The 23,318-nt window shown below is 38.4% G+C and overlaps 2 protein-coding genes across 4 annotated transcripts in view; one reads left to right on the top strand and one right to left on the bottom strand.

Moving 5' to 3' along the window:
- Positions 1–879: 879 nt before the first annotated feature.
- On the top strand, positions 880–14,157 carry LOC121727194 (probable phosphoserine aminotransferase). The gene is made up of 8 exons (XM_042114889.1): positions 880–1,047; positions 1,288–1,418; positions 4,105–4,220; positions 6,150–6,308; positions 6,611–6,705; positions 9,855–10,024; positions 12,654–12,920; positions 13,742–14,157. Exons 1-8 carry the CDS (start codon positions 997–999, stop codon positions 13,845–13,847), a joined length of 1,095 nt encoding a protein of 364 aa, XP_041970823.1. The 5' UTR covers positions 880–996; the 3' UTR covers positions 13,848–14,157.
- A 3,545-nt stretch (positions 14,158–17,702) lies between these two features.
- LOC121727460 (sushi, von Willebrand factor type A, EGF and pentraxin domain-containing protein 1) overlaps positions 17,703–23,318 on the bottom strand; it is a 107,463-nt gene continuing 101,847 nt past the window's right edge. For 2 of the 3 annotated variants that reach the window (XM_042115335.1, XM_042115336.1), the window contains exons 32-36: positions 23,087–23,211; positions 22,597–22,747; positions 20,635–20,833; positions 19,853–20,178; positions 17,703–19,408 (exon numbers count right to left, since the gene is read on the bottom strand). In XM_042115335.1, the coding sequence (XP_041971269.1) occupies positions 19,377–19,408; positions 19,853–20,178; positions 20,635–20,833; positions 22,597–22,747; positions 23,087–23,211 (833 nt within the window). In that variant the 3' untranslated portion in view covers positions 17,703–19,376. The remainder of the gene's footprint in view (positions 19,409–19,852; positions 20,179–20,634; positions 20,834–22,596; positions 22,748–23,086; positions 23,212–23,318) is intronic. The other variant, XM_042115337.1, reaches the window with a different exon arrangement.

The raw sequence follows: 23,318 nt of genomic DNA, 5'->3' as shown, positions 1-23,318 counted from the left end.
AGCAAAAATTTTACAATAAGTTACATAATATTTATTATTTTGTCAAAATGTTTCAATTAATTAAAATTAAAATTTCCTTTTGATAAACTTATACTTACATATTTTAGAAACGCTTTTATGTGTAATGTGTGAATGTTTTGCTAATGATTTTCAAGGGTCACATCTTGACTCGTTTATGGTTCAGTGATAACAATTATCACAACAGCCATAACAAAAACCATAAAATAATATAAATACCACTGGCTTAAATACTATGTAATGTATGTAACCCTAAGCATATGTTCTAATTTTATTGATTCTAAAGTTAAAAATATAATATTATGTCTGATGAAAACGATAACTGATATAAGTAGGAAGGTCGCCGACCGCAAATTGGAGATCCTTATTAATTGCTTAAAACGCATTTTATTTGTTTGATAAAAATATAAGCGACATTTCTTAATAAGTTTCCCTACTAAGTTTTATTGATAAGTTGGATATCAATTATATCCTAGTAATTAATTTGTTTTTCCCCGCACTAGACATAAATCAATTAAAGATACCTTTTAGAATATACATAAATGACTAATATGAATTAAAATATTTTAGAATTTGCTGACCAGTTCAATATAATCTTGGCTTATAAGTTATAACTTTCATAATTTATTATCTACGACGCAAAAAAAAAAATAGAAAATAAAAAGAAAAAAATTGTTTTAACATCAATTTACTTTTAAAACAATTGCAAAATGCACAAATAGGTAATCAGTTAAACTCATAGGTTAAAAACTTCAGATTATTTTGACTAAATTTCCATTTATAAGCGGATAAAAATAAACAAATTGGAGCTGATAACACGCTGATGTAATATATCTCGCACGAAAAGTGTCGTTGTACGTTATCTGATAGGTCACATACAGTCATACAACCGACACGACCGGTTGCTACTACACAGTACACAGTACACGCCAGTTGACGCCAGTCTCTCCCACTAGCTGTCAGTGAATCGTTGTCAATATGGCTAAAATACACAACTTCGGCGCAGGACCAGCTAAGTTGCCTGAACAGGTACTTTTTTTTTAATTAAAATACAGAATTTTTGAAGACAAAAATCATGTACACATTTTTTGTATTCCTTTTTGTGTTTCAATAAAATTCGATTTTGTAGGTTATTGCAGTTGGCTCGCCGAATTTTACTTTTAAATTTCGAAGCGCCGGAATATTTGTTTGATGAATAAAGTTTAGGTACTTTTACTTTTCAATTACTTCTCTTCTTTTCTCTACTTTTATCATTATTGGTGTTCACAGGTATACGAATTGATCAAAAATGAGTTAACCAACTTCGAAGGAACGGGTATTAGTTTACTGGAGACGAGTCACAGAACTGCCCCATATTTGAAGCTCAACACAGAGACACAGAATGTCGTCAGGAGGCTACTGTAAGTACTAGAATGTCCTAATGACCTACTGAATCTAGATTTAAGGTCATACCTGAGCCCTTGGAACAAGTCATTATTATGCAAACGTTGCGCGTTGTTTTTGCCATAAGCCGGTTTGAGACTATCGCCGGTCGCTAATAAGACCTTCGAAAAGTTATTCATACATAATAAATGCGAAATCGTGTTTGTCTGTCAGTCTGTCTATCTGCCTGTCTATCTGCCTTTCTATCTATCTCTCTGTTACCTTTTCACACCCAAACCGCTGCTTCGATTTTGCTGAAATTTGGTATGGATATATTTTGAGTCCCGGCAAAGGATATAGGATACTTTTTATCCCGGAAAAAAAGTACGGTTGCCCACGCGTTAGTATTTCAATATTTTCTCAATATTATATTATTACCTACTGGAACAATCTTAAAACTTATAAGTAATTATGATGCTATAATGTAAGCGCTTATTATATTTGCTATGTCTCGAGTCTCAATTTGGTCTTTCAGCGCTGCTACTTTCACAGTGAACTATCTACAAGGAACACGTACACAGCCTAAAGTATTATCGTATTATCACTTATTTTTGTTACACCCTGTATAATTGGAATCTCGGAATCGGCTCCAACGATTTTCATTAAATTTAGTATATAGGGGGTTTCGGGGGCGATTACTACAAGATGGTTTCCGTAACTCAACATTTTCCTGGGAAAAAAAGTATCCTATGTGCTTTCCCGGGGATTAAAGTATTTCCATACCAAATTTTGGCAAAATTGATTCAGCGGTTTGAGCGTTTGAGGTAACAGACGGACAGTCAGACAGACCGACAGATATATTTGATATTCTGTACTACAAGCTGATGGTTTCCGCAACTCCATTGCGTACATTGATTCGCTTATCGCGCGCGTTTTATTTTTTCTGGGGTAAAACTTAGATCTTACCTACTTTTATTTCCCGGGACTCTGTATCTTTAAAGTAAATTTCATCAAAATCGGTTCAGATTAAGCGTTTCCAGCTCTTCTCAGGTTAACATTGTCTTCCTGTAAATTATAATACATTCTAAACCTAGAGATTACTCTGAATATGAATTCATTACTCGTAGTGACATATTTCGTAAACTAATATGGTTAATTAAATTTTCTCCATCCATTAAGTGAGAACATTGTGTCCTGTACTGTGGGGTGTAGATTGTGTCATAATGCCATGGCCCATGACGTATTACGAATTCGCGCAGAAATCGGCTACCCAGGCGTTTTTAATTTACGTTTTGCGCTATTTTTATTCGTACTTCAACATTTTTGGAAGTCGGTTTATAAGATAGAGATGCATGAATGCATCGACTTCTCTTACTTTCTCTCTCTGCCCTTCTCTTTATCTCTCGTTGTCTATTTACTTAGGAAGCAATTCGTATTGTATTGGCTTTATTTAAAAGTAACAGGTATTAATTTTGTTTAAAACACTAAAATGATTTTTAGGGGTTTGTAAACACTTGATGGTAAAGGTTATAGGAGGTCAAGTCTCTACCTTCATGTATACAATAGGTAAAGCAGGCATTTAACGTTAGCTACAATTGTCCTGTTTATTTTCCTTGTAGAATTTTCTAGTTAAACAATCATTATACAATAGTTGTGGGCCTACTTATAGCCTAACTAAATACCCTGTAGTATTGAAAACAAAAACCTACACCTTTTCGTGGCCTACCGCAAAATATACCTGCGGTAAATAAAACGTACCACAAATTAAATTACCACCTACTTTCATAGAGTTTCCCTAGAACGAGATGAATAGTTAACTTCGGAGAGTCATAGGTTGCAATAGCGAAGGCTGTTCTTAGTATTAACCTCTTAGTATATTATAGAAGAGAGTTACAGGAACCCCACACTACTGGAAGATAAATTATTTAAATCTTTATACGTGGGAGAGCCATGCTTCGGCACGAATGGGCCGGCTCGACCGGATAAATACCACGTTCTCACAGAAAACCGGCGTGAAACAGCGCTTGCGCTGTGTTTCGCCGAGTGAGTGAGTTTACCGGAGGCCCAATCCCCTAACCCCTACTCTATTCCCTTCCCTACCCTCAACTATTCCCTTCCCTTCCCTACCCTCAACTATTCCCTTCCCTTCCCTACCCTCAACTATTCCCTACCCTCAACTATTCCCTTCCCTTCCCTACCCTCCCCTATTCCCTCTTAAAAGGTCGGCAACGCACTTGCAGCTCTTCTGATGCTGCGAGTGTCCATGGGCGACGGAAGTTGCTTTCCATCAGGTGACCCGTTTGCTCGTTTGCCCCCTTATTTCATTAAAAAAAAAACTATACTACACTAATGAGTTACAGGAACCCCACACCACTGCACTGGTGCATAAATTATTTAATTCCATACTACACTAATAATATAATAAATGCGAAAGTGTGTCTGTCTGCCTATATGTCTGTTACCTGCTCACGACCAAACCGCTGAACCGATTTTGCTAAAATATGGCGTGGAGATATTTTGAGTCACGGGAATGGACATACTACTTTGTATCCCGGGAAAATGTACGGTTCCCGCGCGATAAACGAGTTTTGGCGCAACGGAGTCGCGGGCGTCTGCTAGTTTAAATATTCTATTTGGCAACAAGACTTTCTTCTGACCAAAGGCTGAAATACTTACGTCTTCTGTAATGGGACTTTTGATAAGACTATTATTTATAATTTCCAGGGACGTACCTAACAACTACAAGATCCTGCTGCTGCAGGGCGGCGGGCAGGGCCAGTTCGCTGGGGTGCCCCTCAACCTCATCTCGAGAACCGGCACTGCTGATTATGTCGTCACTGGTAAGTGAAACACCCAATTGTCGGTACTAAGTAAATCTAAGCTGCCAATAACAGGATGACTGCCATCATTGGAATTTTTCGTCCTTAATTAGCTTGGGTAGTTAGTAGTTACACAACTGTCAACAAAAGACAAAGCTATTTGGAAATAAAAGCTGAAAATTAATGTTTCCAATATCGTATTTGCATTCGCATTTTCGCCTAAAGAATACCTTGAGCTAACAGTTTGTGATCGCTCTTTACATACCATTCTTGAGATATTATGTCTACTCGACTAGTTATGATAACGTTGAGTTTTCAGTTCGAAGGTTACAAAAGGTAACTTAAGCCAAGTCTAAGCTAAAGATAATTTAACCTGCTGGATCAATCGTCGATCAATTTTTACACAAATTGTAAAAGTTGGTTTTTGGCAAAAGATTCCAGATTACCCAACAGTGTAATTTAAATGACGATTTAAATTTACGAACGGACAAGGAAAAGGATGTTCGTCAAGGCAAGTGTTTCTTAGAATGACAGGTACGGTAATCTCAGGGTTGGCTTAAAAGCCTCCAAGATGTTGAGGGGTTAAACTGTCAACAATGTCACCTCCTGCTCGATGTAAATCCAGGCTTAAAATTGTAAACAGCCGGAATTTTTACGTCAATCAAACTTTAGCATTCCGTGTTCATCGCGTTCATTCTGTTCGCTCTTTCCTCTTAATATTATCAAGCAAGTATCTATTTTCTTTTTCCGCTATGACAAAATACTTTATTAAAAGGATTAGCATAGCTTCTGATAAATCACCTTATTCTGAGTATACACTCATAAATCATACTAATTAATACATGAACACAAATACCAATCCTACCCTCGTCTCGAATATCTGACAGGGCGCAGGTGTGTATACAGCCGTATTTTCATATTATGCAGTGATATTGCTTGTTGCTGTACGAGGAAACAAAACCAATATTTACTAGACGCGCAATGTAGTGCGAATTTGTGTAATGCCTCATATTTATTTTTCTTTTCTTTGTGCAAAGCTAAATAAAGTGGCTTTATTGTATGTTCGCTTAGATCTTTTAAAACCATAAAACATATTTTCAGTTAGGTTGGGTTGCACCAACTTACTTTAACTATATCTGTAACTTTAACTACAGTCTACAATGCAAAATGTCAAATCTCTCGTTAAAGTAAAAAATGGACGCCATATTTAACCATAACCATAGAACTCAACAAGGATTTAAATCAATGAGTAAAGATTTTTTTACCTTTAAACATTGCTTTAAATGCACGTGGCGAAAAAAGGAACTAACGCTGTCATCATACAAAAACGCAATTTTTGACAGCTCTCCTTTACCAGCAGCGCCCCCGCCCATGTTCATTTAAAAGCCTTGTCGGACCATTCTGTGGTCAAAGTTAATGTTAGCTTTAACTTGTCATAACTTTGACCGTAACTTTAACTTTAACCACGCCTCTGGTGCAACCCACCCTAAAAAATAAGGTTTTCACATTTTGTGGCCCGCACTTTGTGGGCCAAATGTGTCAAATAGCAAGTCGCAACCGCAACAACGTCTTTAATTGGTACCTTATGGCGACAGGCGGTAATACATAATGACATACTAGGTGTTAAGGTCACAGATATTCCTTTTGGTCATACCTAATTTTGGTTAAGATCTCCAGGACCATGAACAATCCTGAGAGCATCTTTACAGTCATTAAAATGAATTTCATGTATGGACACTGGATAGGCTGGCTAAGAAAGTTTATAGCGGTCATACGTAGTATTAAGGGCTTGACGGCCGTGTATTAAGAATAAAAAATCATTTCATTGGTATAATTGTTAATAAAAGTACCTGCACAGCCTTTCAATCCTTTAGTTAACCTGCAAAAACCGTTTCTCCGAACGTTCTTTTCTAGTTTCAGTGGCCACAGAAAAGACATTTTCTATTCCAGGTGCCTGGTCAGCCAAAGCCGCCAAGGAGGCGAAGAAGTATGGCAAGGTGAACATGGTGCTGAACATTGACAAATACACCGGCATCCCCGACCAGTCCGAGTGGAAGCTCGACCCCAACGCCTCATACGTTTATATCTGCACCAACGAGACTATACATGGTATGTTGAAAAACTCAAAGTAGGAAATTCTGAACGTCGTTAATTACTTTACGACAATTACATTTAGTGTCTAAACACACTAGGCCGAAAAAACGCGGCCGAACATCGGCATTATTACGCCTGCAAGTGTCTAAACACACCATGCCCAAGTTACGTCGCGTTATGTACGCGTAGCACACTGCAGGCGTAGTCATGTCGAACTTCGGCCGCGTTTTTTCGACCTAGTGTGTTTAGACACATTACATTACTCGTTGGTGAGGCAAGTAAAACTAAGGAGTTTAACGACGTTTTTTATATTTCAGGAGTGGAATTTGACTTCATTCCCGACACGAAGGGAGTTCCTCTAGTTGCCGACATGTCTTCCAACTTTATGTCCAAGAAAGTCGATGTTTCTAAGGTAAATATATTGAAAAAAAAAATTCCTTATCAAAAATACTTAGTGGTCTGATATGGATGTTATCTATCTAATACTTTGTACTAGGTAACAAGATATGGGACGAATTCGCTATTTGTCGTTATCGCGGAAAATATCTGGCGGAAAACTAAAAATAATTCAATAGATTAAAGTTAAACATGGAATATTTAAAACATATTGTAATTTGTTAGCATATTGTGCTAACAAATTACAATATTATAAATGGTGAAGTGTGTCTGTGCGTTTATCCAAATTGGACGAATTAACTTGGCATAAAGAAAGAACTGCGAAAGGAAATAGGATAGTTTTTGTAGGTACTTGAACCAAATTTTTAATTCTCGCTCTTTATCTTTATGTCAATGAAAATATGATTCGCAATGTTAAATTGGTATGAGGTTAATTTCATTTGCTTCTATAGTAATTTTAACAGCAAAAGGACATAATATAATTGACTTCTTCTTCATATAATTCAAATCTTTTAAGGAATTTTCAGGTACCATTTTAAAGAATTAGGAGTCACACTGCGAGGATGTTTGCGAGGATATTTTGGTTTCAAATGAAAGATAATTTGTTCATCTCCACGTCTACACCATAGAAATTTTATAGCCGCATACAAAATTTTCAATTAAATACGTTTTAACCATCTACCACCAACCATCACAATAATCGCGCAAAATATTAAAGAAATGGGGTCTGATTAGGTACCAGTATAGCTAAATACACTGAACTAAGAAAAATAAATATACAAAAAAATGTTTGCTTATTTGGTCCCCTGTACGAAGTACTAAAATTTTATATAAAAATATATAACATTTCCATTTATAAAGCCCTGGCCACACTAACGTCAAACGCCGTTAATTATCGCGTTGTTGGACGTTAGCCGTAGGTGTAGCCACAATTTAACGCGATAATTTTCAACGGCGTTTACAATGCCGTTTGCCGTTTGGCGATAGCTCTAGTGACGGTACATCAAGAGAATTAATGCGATGAAGCGTGGCCGCTACGTATCGTCACTTTGCGTTGAGAGCCGGACGGGATCACACGTGTTGGCTTAGACTTGTTTGCATTTAAATCGCACGTTTTTTAATTTAAATACGTACTTTGGTAATGGAGTCTTCACTCCACTCTAGTTAAAAACGAGAAAGTAATTGCTTTATTTTGAGATTTTGCAAAAGGAACCATGTTTGTGGGATCTGAAACTCAAAAGTAACAAGAATCGTGGAATGAAAAGTGACGCTTGACGACGAATAATAGAATTATTACCTTTTGAAGAAATGAATTAACATTATAAAAAGATAAAAGCGACTTCAAAATTGTACGTTATTTAGAATTAAATCACCCTACCTCCAAAACTACTGAACCAATTTTGATTCAGTAGTTTTGGAGGTTGCACTATTGAACTTTTGAACTTGCACTATTCCCTAAGTTGAACAATATCTAGTACAACAAAAAAAGATTTACTAAAATCGCAATGGTAGTTCCAGAGATATGCGAACACAAACATAAAAACATACATACATACATACTTACATACATAAATACTAACACTTTTGAAATATTTTGGCACATTTGTTCAGACGCTGATATACGAAAATTAGGCAGTTCTGGAATGTTACATACATACGCGTCGAATTGATAACCTCCTTTTTATGAAGTCGGTTAAGTAAAATCAACGCCGTTTTCAACGCTGTTTACAACGCCGTTGGGCATTAAACGGTGACCGTTCAAGTGTAGCCACCCACTTTAACGCGTTAAAATTATCGCGATAATTGTCGCGTTGTTGGGCATTGACGTTAAACGTTAGTGTGGCCCGAACATAAGAAAAATAAGAAACGCTCTCAAATTTCATAAATTTTCGCCCTATCAAGAACGCGGCGAGCGTCGTAACCACGGAGCTAATACTAAGAGGAGGTGTTGTAATCAAGTTTCCTTATGGCGGCTCTCGACATAGGCCGTAGGTATTTAGACGTTGGCCAACGCGCGAACGCCCGTTCTACACATTGGGCCAACGCGTCTGCAGACGCGTTGGCCAACGCGTTCGCCTATTGGCGGCTCTCGACATAGGCGAACGCGTCTGCAGACGCGTTGGCCCAATGTGTAGAACGGGCGTTCGCGCGTTGGCCAACGTCTAAATACCTACGGCCAACGCGCGAACGCCCATTCTACACATTGGGCCAACGCGTCTGCAGACGCGTTGGCAAACGCGTTCGCCTATGTCGAGAGCCGCCATTATGAAACGACGCGTGACAATTTGCGGGGTGAGGGGGTGTCAAGCTCCGCCCACTTCTCAATATTTCATCTATCGGCTAAAAGCAAAACTACTAGCTTAAGTCGATGTTGATGTTACTACGTAGTTCAACTATCTTACACTAGATGTCGTTTTGTCTTGAATATTATGGGACGTACTACGGCCCTGGATATTTTTTATGTTTCAAATAGTTATCATAGGTGACGACAGATGGCGGTTTATAAGTAATAAAATAATAAAAGCTATATAATCACGGTTTTAGCTATTAAATGTGTTTAAGACTAAGTGTATAACGGTTTTCAGTATTCAAGTATGATTATTGTAATAAACTTATGCAAAATTATACGCATTTACGTCTGTATTATCTTTCAAAGGTTTGGCCACCTAGTGTCAAGTAGTATAATTAACGCTGAAAGCTGAAATGTTCTAGAACTTTTATATTTAAATTACATTTAAAATTATTTTCAAATGAAATGTGATGGTATTTATATTATCAGAACGTCTGTCTGAGTGTTTTCGACATTGTAAAACACAATACTTCATCCTTTCCTTGTTAAATACGCAGAAAACACAATTTATTGGGAGTCTCGTTACGTGTGCACCTGACAAACGCTGACAGTGTACTGACTTAAGCCCCGCCCACAATGATGACGTCAGGACCTAGTTGAAAATCACAGTGCACAGTTGCTTAGGCCAGCTCCTCTTTGTGTGAGCTCCGTGGTCGTAACCGTCACTGTACAAGGTGCGCTGATATGAATGTTATGGTTATGTTATTCGTACTGACAGACAGACCTGCTAATTTTTATGTGATAGCGTCCTTAAATAACCAGAATATTTCGTTGTTTAATGACAAGAATCTTCATCATAATAATTAAACTTACAGTTCGGAGTAATCTTCGGTGGTGCACAGAAGAACATCGGCACAGCGGGCGTGGTGATGGTGATTGTGAGAGAGGATCTCCTCAACCAGGCACTCCCGGTGTGCCCCTCCGTCCTGGACTGGACGGCCAACGCCAAGGCCGACTCCATCCTGAACACGCCGCCTATGTTCGCGTGAGTAATTGGACGATTCGTACAAGATCCCAGAAGAAATTCGGTGTATTATAGTTTCTTTAACATGCAGAATTTGTAACATGCAGAATGTGTTCGTGTGAATTTATTTATTTATTTATTTAAATCAGGCTTCGTAGGCCCATACAATATATATTATACCTTAATGACTAACATACATAAAAATTATATAAACTTAACTTATCACGAATTAACGGCGACGTGACGCGCGCTTCATTCCGGAGTCTCCCCCGGAACCTTCGGTAAACCACATCAGTCGGCCAGAATTCCTTCGCTTCAAAGGTCGGGAGAAGATGCGTCGGTACTCTCACCACAAAGGAACTGAAGTTGACCTTGTGGTGAGACTGCAGACGCTTGACCCTCAAGTGGAGGGATGTCTTCTTACTGATGTAGTCCACGACGTCTTCGACCTCCATGGACCAGTGCAGGTGGGATATGTACAGGGGCGTCGCGGGGACCTCGCTCCGCAGACGCAGCTCAGGTACATATGGTGTTATGGATATTCTTCAAAACTACTAATATATTAAAATATCCACGGTTTTGTAATTAGATATTTTATTGCAGTTGTACGGAAAATAACAGGAAAAATTCTACGGCAAAAGTAAATGTCTAAAAATGTCATAGAGAAAAAACAATAGGTATTTCAAATTCATAATAAAACTCCTTAGAATCCACCACATATGGCGCGGTGCCGCGATGGTTGCTGGCGGCGGGCTTCTTCTTCCGTCTCTTCACCAGTATGAAGCCCTTATCATCGCACCTTCTGCTCTCGTCCTTGCCAGGTCGAGAAGACTTAGCCTTGCGGCTCTTCGTAGCCTTGCGGCTCTCCGTAGTCTTGCGACTCTTCGAAGCCTTACGGCTCTCATTTTCCCCATTTTTATGCGCCCGCGGGGGAGGCGCGGGGCGACCAGCCACAGTCGTGTAGTTTTGCTGACTCGCCTGTGGACTCGGCGTCGGCGCAACCAGGAGGGGAGCGCGGGCGGGGGCAGCAGCGGCGGTGTCCGTTGACCCGTCCGATAATGCTGACGGGCTAAACGTGATTGCTTGTGCGCCTCGGCGATGAGTGACGAAAGCGGCGTCAGGTGACCTACATAATGAATTACTACTTTTTAGTTGTGATATTTCATTACGTAGATCACTAATGATAGCTTCTGACGCCTGCAATCTACCCCGAACTCCGGTCAGCTCCTCCTTCAGGAACCTGATGTCCTTCAGTAGACTGACGACGTCGACGTGGTCCAACGTAACGGGCGGCAGCTATTGCAGCTCTTTAGCCACAAAAGCCGGTACCTCATCTGGATCAGTCTGCTTCAGCAGGGAGATGATGTCCTGCACGCTCCTTTCGGTTCCGTCTCTTCGTCGCGACGGCATGTTCGCGCATGTTCATGAATTTGACGGTTCGTTGACGACTGTGTGGTTCGCACACGATCCAAGAAGAAATTTACATAGGTTGCAACTTGCAACTTGCATGGCTTTTTCACTAAAAACTATTTTTTTGTTACTAATTACTATTGTTTGTATTTTATTGAATGTGTGTGATGATATTCTGTTGGTGAATCGAAATAAATAAATAGAATTCTAGTTCCATAATATTATGAACACTATACCTAATAGTAATATTTTTGTGCGCCAGTGCATAGCTGGGCATTAACTCGTTAATCCGTTAATCATTAATTAACGAAGTTAACATTTTGATTAACGGATTAACTTTTAAGTTAACTTTTAAAAATATTAACGGACTCGTTAACTTCCGTTAATATGCAGAAGTCCGTTAATCGTTAATCCAATGCCTACTATTTACCGCAAAGCACGCGGCGCGGCGCGGAAATAGGTTCAAACACTATGATATGACAAGTGCTGGGCGAGCGGGCAGCGCGGCGCCACGGCACGGCAACAGCGAGTGAAATAAAAACAATACTAGATACATTTTCAGGCGCGTGCGAGTGAGAAGAGATTTGTTTCGTTTTATCATTTCATTGCTCAGCGCCGGTGCTTATAGACTGAAGAGTGATTTGTTTATTGACAAAGAAGAGTGCAGTGTAATTTAGTTAGGTAGAATACAATAATTATTTAAAAAGTATTTTGTTTTGTCCCTTATCTGTTAACTTCCAGAACTTAAACCAACAGGTTGTGTATGTACACTAACACAATGATATAAGTCATAACAGGCCATAGGCCATATTACACAATATATTAACGGATTAACGATTAACGTTAACTTACGTTAATTCGTCCGAAATGCAACGCTTTAACGCTTAACGATGCTAACTTTTTTTTATCGGATTAACGGTTAAAGAAGTTAACTATTTGATTAACGGTGCCCAGCTATGCGCCAGTGAAATATGAAGGTAGCGATTGGACTGCAGTTACGGGAAAGAGATCGGTCTAGGCGTCGCGTTGCGGTCTGAATCAACCCTAAGGGGTTGTTTCACCAATAAGTGCCGGATATCCGCAACTTATCTGACAGATAGTGTATAGAGTGTCTGTCATATAAGTTACGGATAGCCTATCCGGCACTTACTAGAAAGTAGTGAAACGTAGGCCCTAAAGGTCGTTTTTTCCACATTACCTCCTAAGCACAATCTTCTTGACAAAATCTTAATCATTCCAGTATCTACGTGATGAACCGAGTGCTACTGTGGATCGAGCAGCTGGGCGGGCTAGAAAAGATGGCCGAATTAGCCACCAAGAAGTCCGCAATGGTCTATGACGTCATCGACCAGTCCAACGGCTTCTACTACGCGCCAGTTGCCAAGAAGGATAGAAGCAAAATGAACATCCCCTTCCGAATTGGCGCGGCGACGGGAGATGATGCGTTGGAGAAACAGTTCTTGAAGGAGGCTGAAGCGATGAAGCTTATCCAGCTTAAAGGACACAGGTATGTTTAGACTTTAGATGGATCTAGGTTAGACTATTGGCTTATAGGTAACATATTAGTTTTAAAGTTACTGTTACTTAGTTCCCAAATCGGTTGTTGGGGTAAATGTAGACTCAACATTATAAAACACCAGCTTTAAATAAATAATTTGATTAGCAGGCTTAGCTTGACAATTTCAGGTTTCTAGCGGGCTGATTCACGATTTGCGTCCGGCTTTTTTCGGAAAATTTACTTGCGATCGTTGGTCAATGCTTATGCTCGATTTACACGGGTGACTAACGGGTCGATTTTAGTCGCGCGGCAAGTCACCAGTCGAATCGCCTGTCCAAACCGAATCGCCACCCCATTTACACATTCTACAAAAATCGCTTGTGCCCCGAGATCTCCGCTATGTATTTTTTGCAGCAAGCGATCGCTTGCGACTGAACGATCGATTTTAGTCACCAGCCGCATGCGGCCATTGGCCGCACGACTATGGGGCTTTAGCGGCTTTAGCCGCATGCGGCGTAGTCGAATTGCCATTTAGACGGTCGATTTTCGCCGTGCGGCGTAAATCGTGCGGCTTTAGTCACCCGTGTAAATCAAGCATTAGCGCGGCGAACGCTGGATGTCGCGCGGTGAAGTTTCCGTATCCGAGTCGAATTGCGGTATCGTGAATCAGGGCCCAGGTTGTCCATGAATCGTGTGGAACCGAAAATTGTACGGTATCTGTAATTTAATGGGTTTTCAGAGTAAACCGTCATTTCTCAGATTATTTTAGGCTTTTCAATAAAATAATATCTATTCTCACTACACTCCTAATTTCCGTGTTGTGTTTACAGAGACGTCGGCGGTATCAGAGCATCCACATACAACGCTGTCACAGTTGAGGAAGTGGCGACTCTTGTCGCCTTCATGAAAGACTTCATGAAGAGACATGCTAAGTGATTTTGAACTCTCTTGTCTTAAATTTAAGAATTTAAATCAAATAAGATTATATAGACTTATTTATCTGGTTACTATTTTCATGTCAAATAACATTAAGTTTTAAATCTAAACTATCAACCGACGACGTATCTACATTATAAACATATCTTTGTCCTTTATTTAAAGCTGAAAGACTGTAAGTCCTTATTGTTTTTAAAATATTATTGTAATAATTAATGTATTACTTTTATTACAATATTATAAGTTAGATGTTAAGTAAAACGAACAATTTGAAATTGTGGCTGTGTTGAAAAATTATATTTTTGATAAAGCTTTGAAGTTTTAGTAAAACCAACCTTAAAAATGTTTAGATTTAGTATAAGTACACGAAAAGTTACATGGTACACCAAATTTTTAAGTCAAGGTAGAAATAAAACAAACTCGAAATATTTATTTATTTATCTAAGTATAAATTCTTTATTTGCATTAAAAAAACAATATAAAATAACAAAAACAAAAACAACATTAGGCAAATAGGCGGCCTTATCGCTTTCAGCGGTTTCTTCGGAAATATTATAAATAAATTAATATTATACGCCGCGTATAATACGCGGAAATATTATTAAGAAAACCCCATTTAGTGCATATTAAACATTACCTAATCCGCATTCCAAAAAGGAGAATGTTATACAAAAATACGCACGCAATACTGGGTTGCTTTTTAACGAATATATTTTTATATTCGTTAAAAAGCAACCCAGTTTACTCGACTCTTTAAAAACTATAACTGCATTGCGCCGTCCGCGACTGTCGGCGAAAAAACAATTAGTCACAGCCGCGGCCGGTTCACGCTAACCCGACTTTATGCGGTTATATCTTGAAATCTACACAAGTTTAATAATTTATTTAACAATGTGAAAGTGTGTCAGTCATTCGGTCTACCTCAGTTTGTCTCTTTGCTTGGCTATTTGTCGGTTACTTTTTAGGGTTCCGTAGGTAAAAACGGGACCAGATTACTATAAGACTTCGTTGTCTGTCCGTCTGTCTTTTTTTATTTTTAATGAAATAAGGGGGCAAACGAGCAAACGGGTCACCTGATGGAAAGCAACTATCGTCGCCCATGGACACTCGCAGCATCAGAAGAGCTGCAGGTGCGTTGCCGGCCTTTTAAGGGGTAATAGGGGAGGATAGGAAAGGGAATAGGGGAGGGTATAGAAGGGAATAGGGGAGGGTACGGAAGGGAATAGGAGAGGGTAGGGAAGGGAAAAGGGTAGGGGATTGGACCTCCGGTAAACTCACTCACTCGGCGAAAACACAGCGGAAGCGCTGTTTCACGCCGGTTTTCTGTGAGGACGTGGTATATCTCCGGTCGAGCCGGCCCATTCGTGCCGAAGCATGGCTCTCCCACGTCAGAAATGTCTATCTCCAGGCTGTATCTCAAGAACCACTATAATAGCTAGACTTCTGAAATTTTCACAGATTGTGTATATCTGTTGCCGCTATGGCAACAAATACTGAAAACAAAATAAAATTAATATTTAAGTGGGGCTCCCATAAAACAAACACAATTTTTAGCCTATTTTTGCTCTGTATCGGTACGGAATCCTTCGTGAGCGAGTCCGACTCGTACTTGGCCGATTATTCACGCTTAAGCAGCTTTTGAGTCTCGGAATAGGACGGTTTTATACTGAAAATATTGTACGGTTGAGAAAAACATTTTCGGCTCGAAGTTACCGGGTAATGGTTAAAAAATATGTAAGTTTTAACTTTTAACAAAAAATACGTGTGGCACTGGGCACACGGGGACTACCGCCAACCGCGGTAAAGCTATCGCATAGCATTTATTTTTATAATATCCTTTCGGGTCCCGGTATTGTCCACTTGACGGGCAAAAATGTGTTTATACCGGGACCCGGTATTTCAACGTGCGAAAGGATATTATAATACGTCTAATCGCATGCAGACAAACACCGTGCCGAAGTCTGGCAACGCTGAGGGGCTATTTTTTTCGTTACGGAATTTCTTCGGCAGTCTCTATAGTTATGTCCACACTGTGCACTTTCATCTTCAATTTTCGTCATAAACTTTCATATTGGCGCATTCAATAATTGAATGCGTCAAGGAACGCAACGAGAATATTGTCATTTTTGAAGTTTTGGATACGGTCAGAGGGCATGCGTAGCGGGCATGCCTCACGTTCGCTGTTGACTGCGCTATAACGCATGCCCTTGACGAACAGAAAAAGGCACAGTGTGGACAAAGCTTATCGGATCGCAGCAATCAATCTATAATATGCTGTATACCTACTCGTCTAATTGATTGCTCATGCAATCCTTTCAGATTGATTGCTTTTATCCTATCTAAAGACTAGTCGGATAGCAGATAATGTTGTCCTCACTATCACAAGATGAATGAAGAGCGGTATACATACTCTGTTCAGACTTAATTTGATCTCAATGTAAACAATAATCGAATGAAAATTATTGAATTGGAACACAGAATATAATACTTTACTTTTTTATAATAAGTGATAATACTTTAGGGTGTATATATATATATATATATATATATATATATATATATATATATATATATATATATGAATGTATGTATGTATGTATATACCTGACTGAAAAACCTAGGATAGATCCCAGGATTTTCAGTCAAGTAAATGCGCGATAAGGATTACCTAGAGGTGATCCTTATCGCGCGTTCGGCGTAAAGAAGGCTAGACAGAACGATATATTATGACCTCGACACTTTTTTATTAGTACATGCATGGTAGGGGCAGAGGGCATTGATAGTATTCCTGTGCGCGATTGCGCATAAGTTTTTTGAACATAAGAAATAACTTCGTTCCATTCGGGTGTCCCTTGACACCTCTCAACTCTCAAGTTTTTTTATGATTAAAATAATTATACATAAAGTACGTAGCACCTTTACTAAGTCTTTTAATGTATCCTTTGCAAACTTGATAATAATTCCATTTAAATGTCCACTAAACATTTTTAAGGTAAGTAGGTAGGTAATTAATCCTTGCGAGAGTTACCGGCACATATTTAAATATTAAAGAGCATGCAGGTGTTTTTAATATCACATTTTGAGGGTACTTTTATAAACCTTAATCATTTTAATGTTTTACAACCTTTTCGTTGGCTAGTGTTGAGAGAGAACGTCGAAATGTATGAATTATGTGTCTAGGGATGTCCTATAGTTAAAAATAAGGTAGTTACATTTTTTATCGATAAGCACCTCATTTTTAACCGACTTCCAAAAACGAGGAGGTTATACGTTCGGCTGTGGATATGCTTTTTTTTATGTTTCTTTTTCCGTTCTATTTAATGACATGGTTTTTAAAGTTCTGACCTTAACAAAACTGTCCATTGTTGTTTAGATTTGATTTTCAATAATCAGTTAGGTACGTTTTAATATATTCTTCGTCTTAAACTTGCGTAATCAAAATTTACATAAAACTGTTTGAAGATTATAATCGCGCACGAAATATGCGCATAATAAACGTGCTGACATGATCAAAGAAGTGTTTAATATGAATGATATTCTGTAAAATGTAGTGCTACATCGAAAATACGACGGTCTAGTTTTGTATGTGTACTCGTATACGTGATGTGGCGTCCTATGACTTAAATAATTTATTTGCACTAGTTTGGATTAAAGTTTATAGTAGAATAGATCAGGATCTCTCTCGTTTATTTTATTCATGAAAAGGATGGCATTACAATTTTACTGACATACAATTTAGCAATATCTTAGACTGCAGAAAAATGGGTGTTTTTTTACGACACGTGGGGCTCAACTTATCAGTAATATAATATTAAAAGTTATAGTTACAAGGAAACAAATAAAAATCAGTTTAAATATTATGTAACATTAATTTATTTCTTGTAAAACTTACTTGTAATTAGTGTGGCGTTGCTATAATATGTGATGTCAATTATTTTATTAAAAACTGTCATACATCGATAAAAGCATTAAAAATGTTGCACATCCCTATTTCTGTCTGGCCTTATCTAATTTAATTGAAATGAAAGAGATAGAAAATATTTAAAACGAGACCAACGCCACACATTTACGTGGTATATATTCATACATTTTCGATTATGAGTATTGACATTAAAATTACATTTGAGAGTAAAAAAATCATTAAAATTATGTAATTTACATTATGTAATAAAACCATGTACATACACCATTCACGCAATATTAAAATACAATAAGTACAGTCCATTTATAATACAAAAATAAACACTTAAAATATTAACACAACTGTTTTAGTATCTTAATCACCTAAATAGTTAATGATGTGTAAAATTAAACTAGAACGACGAGCGTATACATAAATATACAAAATATTTTATTTACAATAAACTCAATAAAGTGTATGGAATGTGACTCTTAGAGGCGGAGTTACGTACTATCTATACCTATAATATATTTATTATTATATTTAAATATTTGGGATCAGCATATTGTCTTATAATACCAAGCTGTTTTATGTGATTCCTCAGCAAGGAAGAAACTGAATAATATGCGTATGTCTGAAAAATCAAAGATGTTAAGTGTGGCTCTGAATTTTTTTCGGGCTAAATACTTGAATTTTTTAAATACTATAAAACTAGTTGCTACTACTTATACGATGCCATTAACTCAACTTTTTGTTGTTAAGTAAGAAAATAGTCGTCTACTCAGTAAAAATTAAATGTGAAATTAGCTGTAGCACTCAGTCCGCCTCTACATATGGCATTCGCCTTTGAGAAACGAGCACTATGCTCGAAGTTTGAGCAGTATGCCCGCGACGCAAGCAATATGCTCGAATCATGAGCATTTTGCTCATATTTTGATCAAAACGTCCGCAACACGAGTAATGTGCTCAAGTCACGAGCATCTTGCTCGTATGTTGGGCAATATGCTCGCAACACGAGCAATATAAATATGCTCGAATTATGAGCATTTTGCTCATATTTTGAGCAAAACGTCCGCAAAACGAGCAATGTGCTCAAGTCATGAGCATCTTGCTCGTATTTTGAGCAATATGCTCGCAACACGAGCAATATGCTTAAAGTTTGAGCAATATGCTCAAATCATGAGCATTTTGCTCGTATTTTGAGCATCGATGTTCGAACATCAACACACTCACTGTTCTCTGAAGCGATGTAACAAATTAAATTGCAATTTGAGTTACCCATGATCTGTAATGAACTTGCCACATCATGGGGTAAAGTTTTCGGGTGTAAACAGTGAATGTGTTAATACAAACTAAACCTAATAATAAAGCTAGCGGAGTACAAATTCCTATGAACTCTACGTCTCGGCCGGGCGCGTCGATGTAAAATTTTAGATCCATTGGTATATTGAACAGAAGACCCGACCGAGATTCGTCCAGAGTTATTTTACTCCTGACCTTTATGCCAATGGCGAAAGGTTCTATTTTAAAAACTCCGAGGTAATATAACTATGGACGGACTATAACTACGACAGTAATCAGTATTAAGTAAGTTGACCAGAATACGACAGAACGCAGTTCTTCAGTCATTAATGACCTTCGCTATCGCTGTCACTCTTATCTGAAACGAGAGAAACATAGTAAATAGTTAAATGTTGTTCTTGTATAAAAGGCATAATATTATAAACTACAATCCAGTGTACATACAAAACCCATTTTATGTGAATAACTACTTTGTACTGAAATAATCTGCATAGATCTATACTATTACCTTAAAGGGTTTGTAATATTTTTGTAAGATTTAGTTTTCGAGAGTTGAAAATTTAAATAAAGGATGAGAATAATTCAAGTATGTCGGAGGAACTTCAGTCAAAAGAAACATAAATTATGAAGAGAAAGGAATATATGTATGCTTAAAATTTCCTTAAAATTTTGCTTCAAATTTATTACAAGTTACCATTAAAAAAAGCATTTTTTTATTTCTACACATGCACTATCTACTAAGCTTATCTAGTGATCGCTGCAAATAATTACAAAGTGCACTAGCTAAGTGCGCCAAACTAACCTTTCTTACCAGGGTACGCGTGTCTTTTTAATCTGTCATACAAATCTTCTTTGGTCCCGTAAATGCTGGCGTTAGACCGGGCCAGGCTGTTCATTTTGCCGTTCATGCCATTATGGAGGCTCTCCTTCATGTACGTTTCGTTGTAGAAGTTGGGCATCTCCCAGCCGTCCTCCTCATCATCATAATAGTGGGCGTAGGTGGAATGATGAGACGGGGCGATGGATTCCGCGTACGGCGTATGAGCTCCATAGTAGAAGTTCACTTGCGACCCGTTCTGATCGATCGCCGGCGTCAGAGTCTTCTTTGGTTCCCTCTTCTTCGACGACCTGCAATATCGGGGAGTTTTACATCGATGGCATCGTGACCCAATAACATGTGTTGTAAGTTTGAAAATTAAACCGCATCCGAACTGTGGAAACGATCGTAACGGCTGTATGAACGACGTCGAATAGTTGTAAGTGGTGGTTTCACTTGCAACGAGCACACATGTAATTGACGACAGTTACTGCACCATCGCGCATCGTATAACCACATTACTTAATATTAACTAAGATAAGGCTGAGATTGAAGTAGTTTTTATGTAAGTAACTATATCATTACTAAAGGCAATGTATTTGTTACTTTTGTATCAAGTATTGTGCCTTTGTTCAGATCCTTATAATCTGGTGTCTTCACACTCCGTAAAATAACGCAAACGTTTTTCACGAAGCTATAGTACTTAGTGAAGCGGTGACAGTACAGCTAGCCAAAGACCCTTATTATTATAAGCTCTTCTTACTCACCTAGCACAGATCATCCATACAAGCAGCACGAGGAAGATAATGAATATGACTCCTCCTGCCACCCCGCTGGCTATGTATGCGAACTCGCTCTTGTCGCGGCACTGGCGGCCGGTGAAGGAGCCGGCGCAGCGGCAGGTGGGCTCGCCTCGCGCGTCCTTCACACACTCGCCGCCGTTGTCACAGAAGTCCAGGCAGACGTCTGGAATCACGACATTGGTTAGTATTAGGTGATTTTTGTAACTTTGGGTGGGATTAGCCATGTATTGCGAGTGTAATGCGGTCTCTTTATTCAAGTTATTATGAACGTGTAAAGAGCATAACTATTTATTTATAACTGTCATAATCATTGTTGATTAAGTATGCTATGATAGCCTCATAATAATTATGATTATCCACCGTCGTACAACTTATGCCCAACTGAGACAGATAAACAAATAGCGAAGATGCAGTAGTTGTAAGTTATTAATATAAAAGATTTGGGTATGTGAATCAAAACAAAATCTACCAACGGTATAAGCTTTACGACTCCAATCTGCCAAGAGTCAAGACCGACAGAAAAAACAGCCTAAGAAACTCGGAAACAGGAGCCGTACCACGAAACCGTTTTGAGACTCAAACAATCGTACGAAAATGCCACGTCGTACTCTACTACGTGAAAAAACGTTGTTAGAGCAGGACGCGGCATTTTCGTCCGATTGTTTGAGTCTTAAAGTTTCGTAGTAGCCCTACCAGCTCACAGCAGCTGCTATTATATTATGTTAGAAACTGTTGGCCACAATCGATATCACAAATCAGGTTAGTATTTAGTGGCGGTCTGGCGAGTATGATAAATCAACACGCTCCAACGATTATTAATCACTTCTTGTCGATGACGGGTTAAGTGGGCGCAACTGTTAACTTATAACTTAATTAAACTTATTTCGAACGAGTCAGTTTGGTCACAAAATTGACGATTTGTGATTTTGCGCAATTTTACTTGCTGGCTAAAGCTGATCGCACATTAAGTTTGTCAGCACCGCACACGCCGTACGTGTACCCGTCGAAAGCACCGCATAGTACTTACACGAAATGCGGCGCGTACTGTGCGTGCCTAAATGTGCGATCACCTTTAGTGACTTCGCTTTAAAGTATTTTTTTTTACTCTAGCTTTAAACGGTCATCGACATGCAGAGAGAAATTGATTAACAGTTAATGACGATTTGGTCCCAACCCTCAAAACATAACAATTCTGGATTTAAACAGAAAGACACCTAAATTAGGAACAAATGATATAATATTAATTTTTTTTTTACATTTTAATATTTAAGGACTTTATATTATAGCTCAGAGGCCTCAGATTAATGTCAAGTAGATTAGTATTAGGACTTTATTAGTTTCAATAGCTGCGATCTCTCTATATCTAACTAAGTAGGTCAGTCTAATATCGTACAAAGAGCGATGATAAATAGCGTTTCAGGGAGTTTTAATGATGTCTCGCTCAATTTACTGACCCTACACGACCTGTCAACCGCATTCCGGCCCCGTTCAACAGAGAATTGTGTAATTCTTTGGGTGTCACGTAAAGGGTTAAAGTTATGTATCATAGAGTTTTGCTTTGAATTTTAATAGAATAGGATTATATGAATCTTAGTCGCGAATTTCGTTTATGGGTCGTTTCATAGTTTGCATTCCCATTGTAGGATATTGCTTGTCGTTGTTGTTCTGACAAGATTTTATTTATGACTGAAATGAAAAGTAGTTGAACTGTGAACATCACAATGACAATCCAATGAAGTCATTTCATACAACTTATTAAAATACAGAATATATTGCCAAAGAGCACTTTGCAGCTCTTTCGGAAGAATAACATACAGTAGGAGTGAGGGCACATACACTTACCAACATAGGTACTTTGCGGCTTTAGCTCTGTGCTTTGCGGGTACCATTGCACGAAAGAACTGATAGTACTTGAGGTACACTTACCAAAACACACTTTGCCGGTGCCGTTGAAGCCGGGCTTGCACTGGCACTTGAACTCGCCGGTCTCGGGGATGAGCAGGCAGTAGGCGTTGGTGTCGCAGTGCATGTCGGGGCCGCTCATCTCGCACGGGTTGGTGCATTCCGCTTCTGATGTCTGAAAGAACGGGAAATTGTGGTTAAAAGACGGATTGGCTTATTTATAAATCTATATGCACAAGAAATAAATATCTGACAAACAAAAGAGGGAAGTAATAAAAATAATGTTTTACAGAAAAGAAATATGATATCTTTGGTAGACAGAAGATAGATAATTAGATTAATTAAGTGAATTAGAAAATATATTAAGATCCAGTTAAAGAATTAGAAAAAAAGTAGACTGCTTCATTATCTTAAGCTACAATTAAGAGGAGCAGCTTCATGATGAATTAAAAAAGATAAATAAAGATATAAAAGAGATTGAAAAAGAAGTAATTGAAATGAAAGCAATACTTACAGCCCCAGCTCCTCTCGTGCTGGTGTTGATAGGGCAGGGGATGCACATCGTCTGTTGCGTCTCCGACTGGTAGGTGCCCTTCTTACACTGGATGCAGGTGTTGAGTGTCACGTTGAGGTAGGATCCTGAAATGATACAACGCTTGTGGTAAATAAAAGGTTAAAGATTTACAGAAGAATAGTGACGGATATTTTATGTAATGTTTAGTCACATCAGAGTAAACAGAACTAAC

Source organism: Aricia agestis, chromosome 5, assembly GCF_905147365.1.
Source record: "Aricia agestis chromosome 5, ilAriAges1.1, whole genome shotgun sequence".
Classification (NCBI taxonomy): domain Eukaryota; kingdom Metazoa; phylum Arthropoda; class Insecta; order Lepidoptera; family Lycaenidae; genus Aricia; species Aricia agestis.
The sequence above is the reverse complement of the archived record's forward strand: the minus strand, read 5'-3'. Positions and strand labels throughout refer to the sequence as shown.

What these genes read in the sequence shown, in the direction of transcription:
- LOC121727194 (XM_042114889.1), top strand. Translation starts at nt 997, where the DNA reads ATGGCTAAAATACACAACTTCGGCGCAGGACCAGCTAAGTTGCCTGAA. An exon ending in CAGCTAAGTTGCCTGAACAG is followed by an intron (nt 1,048 to 1,287) that starts GTACTTTTTTTT and finishes TGGTGTTCACAG; the next exon opens with GTATACGAATTGATCAAAAA. An exon ending in CACCAACGAGACTATACATG is followed by an intron (nt 6,309 to 6,610) that starts GTATGTTGAAAA and finishes TTTATATTTCAG; the next exon opens with GAGTGGAATTTGACTTCATT.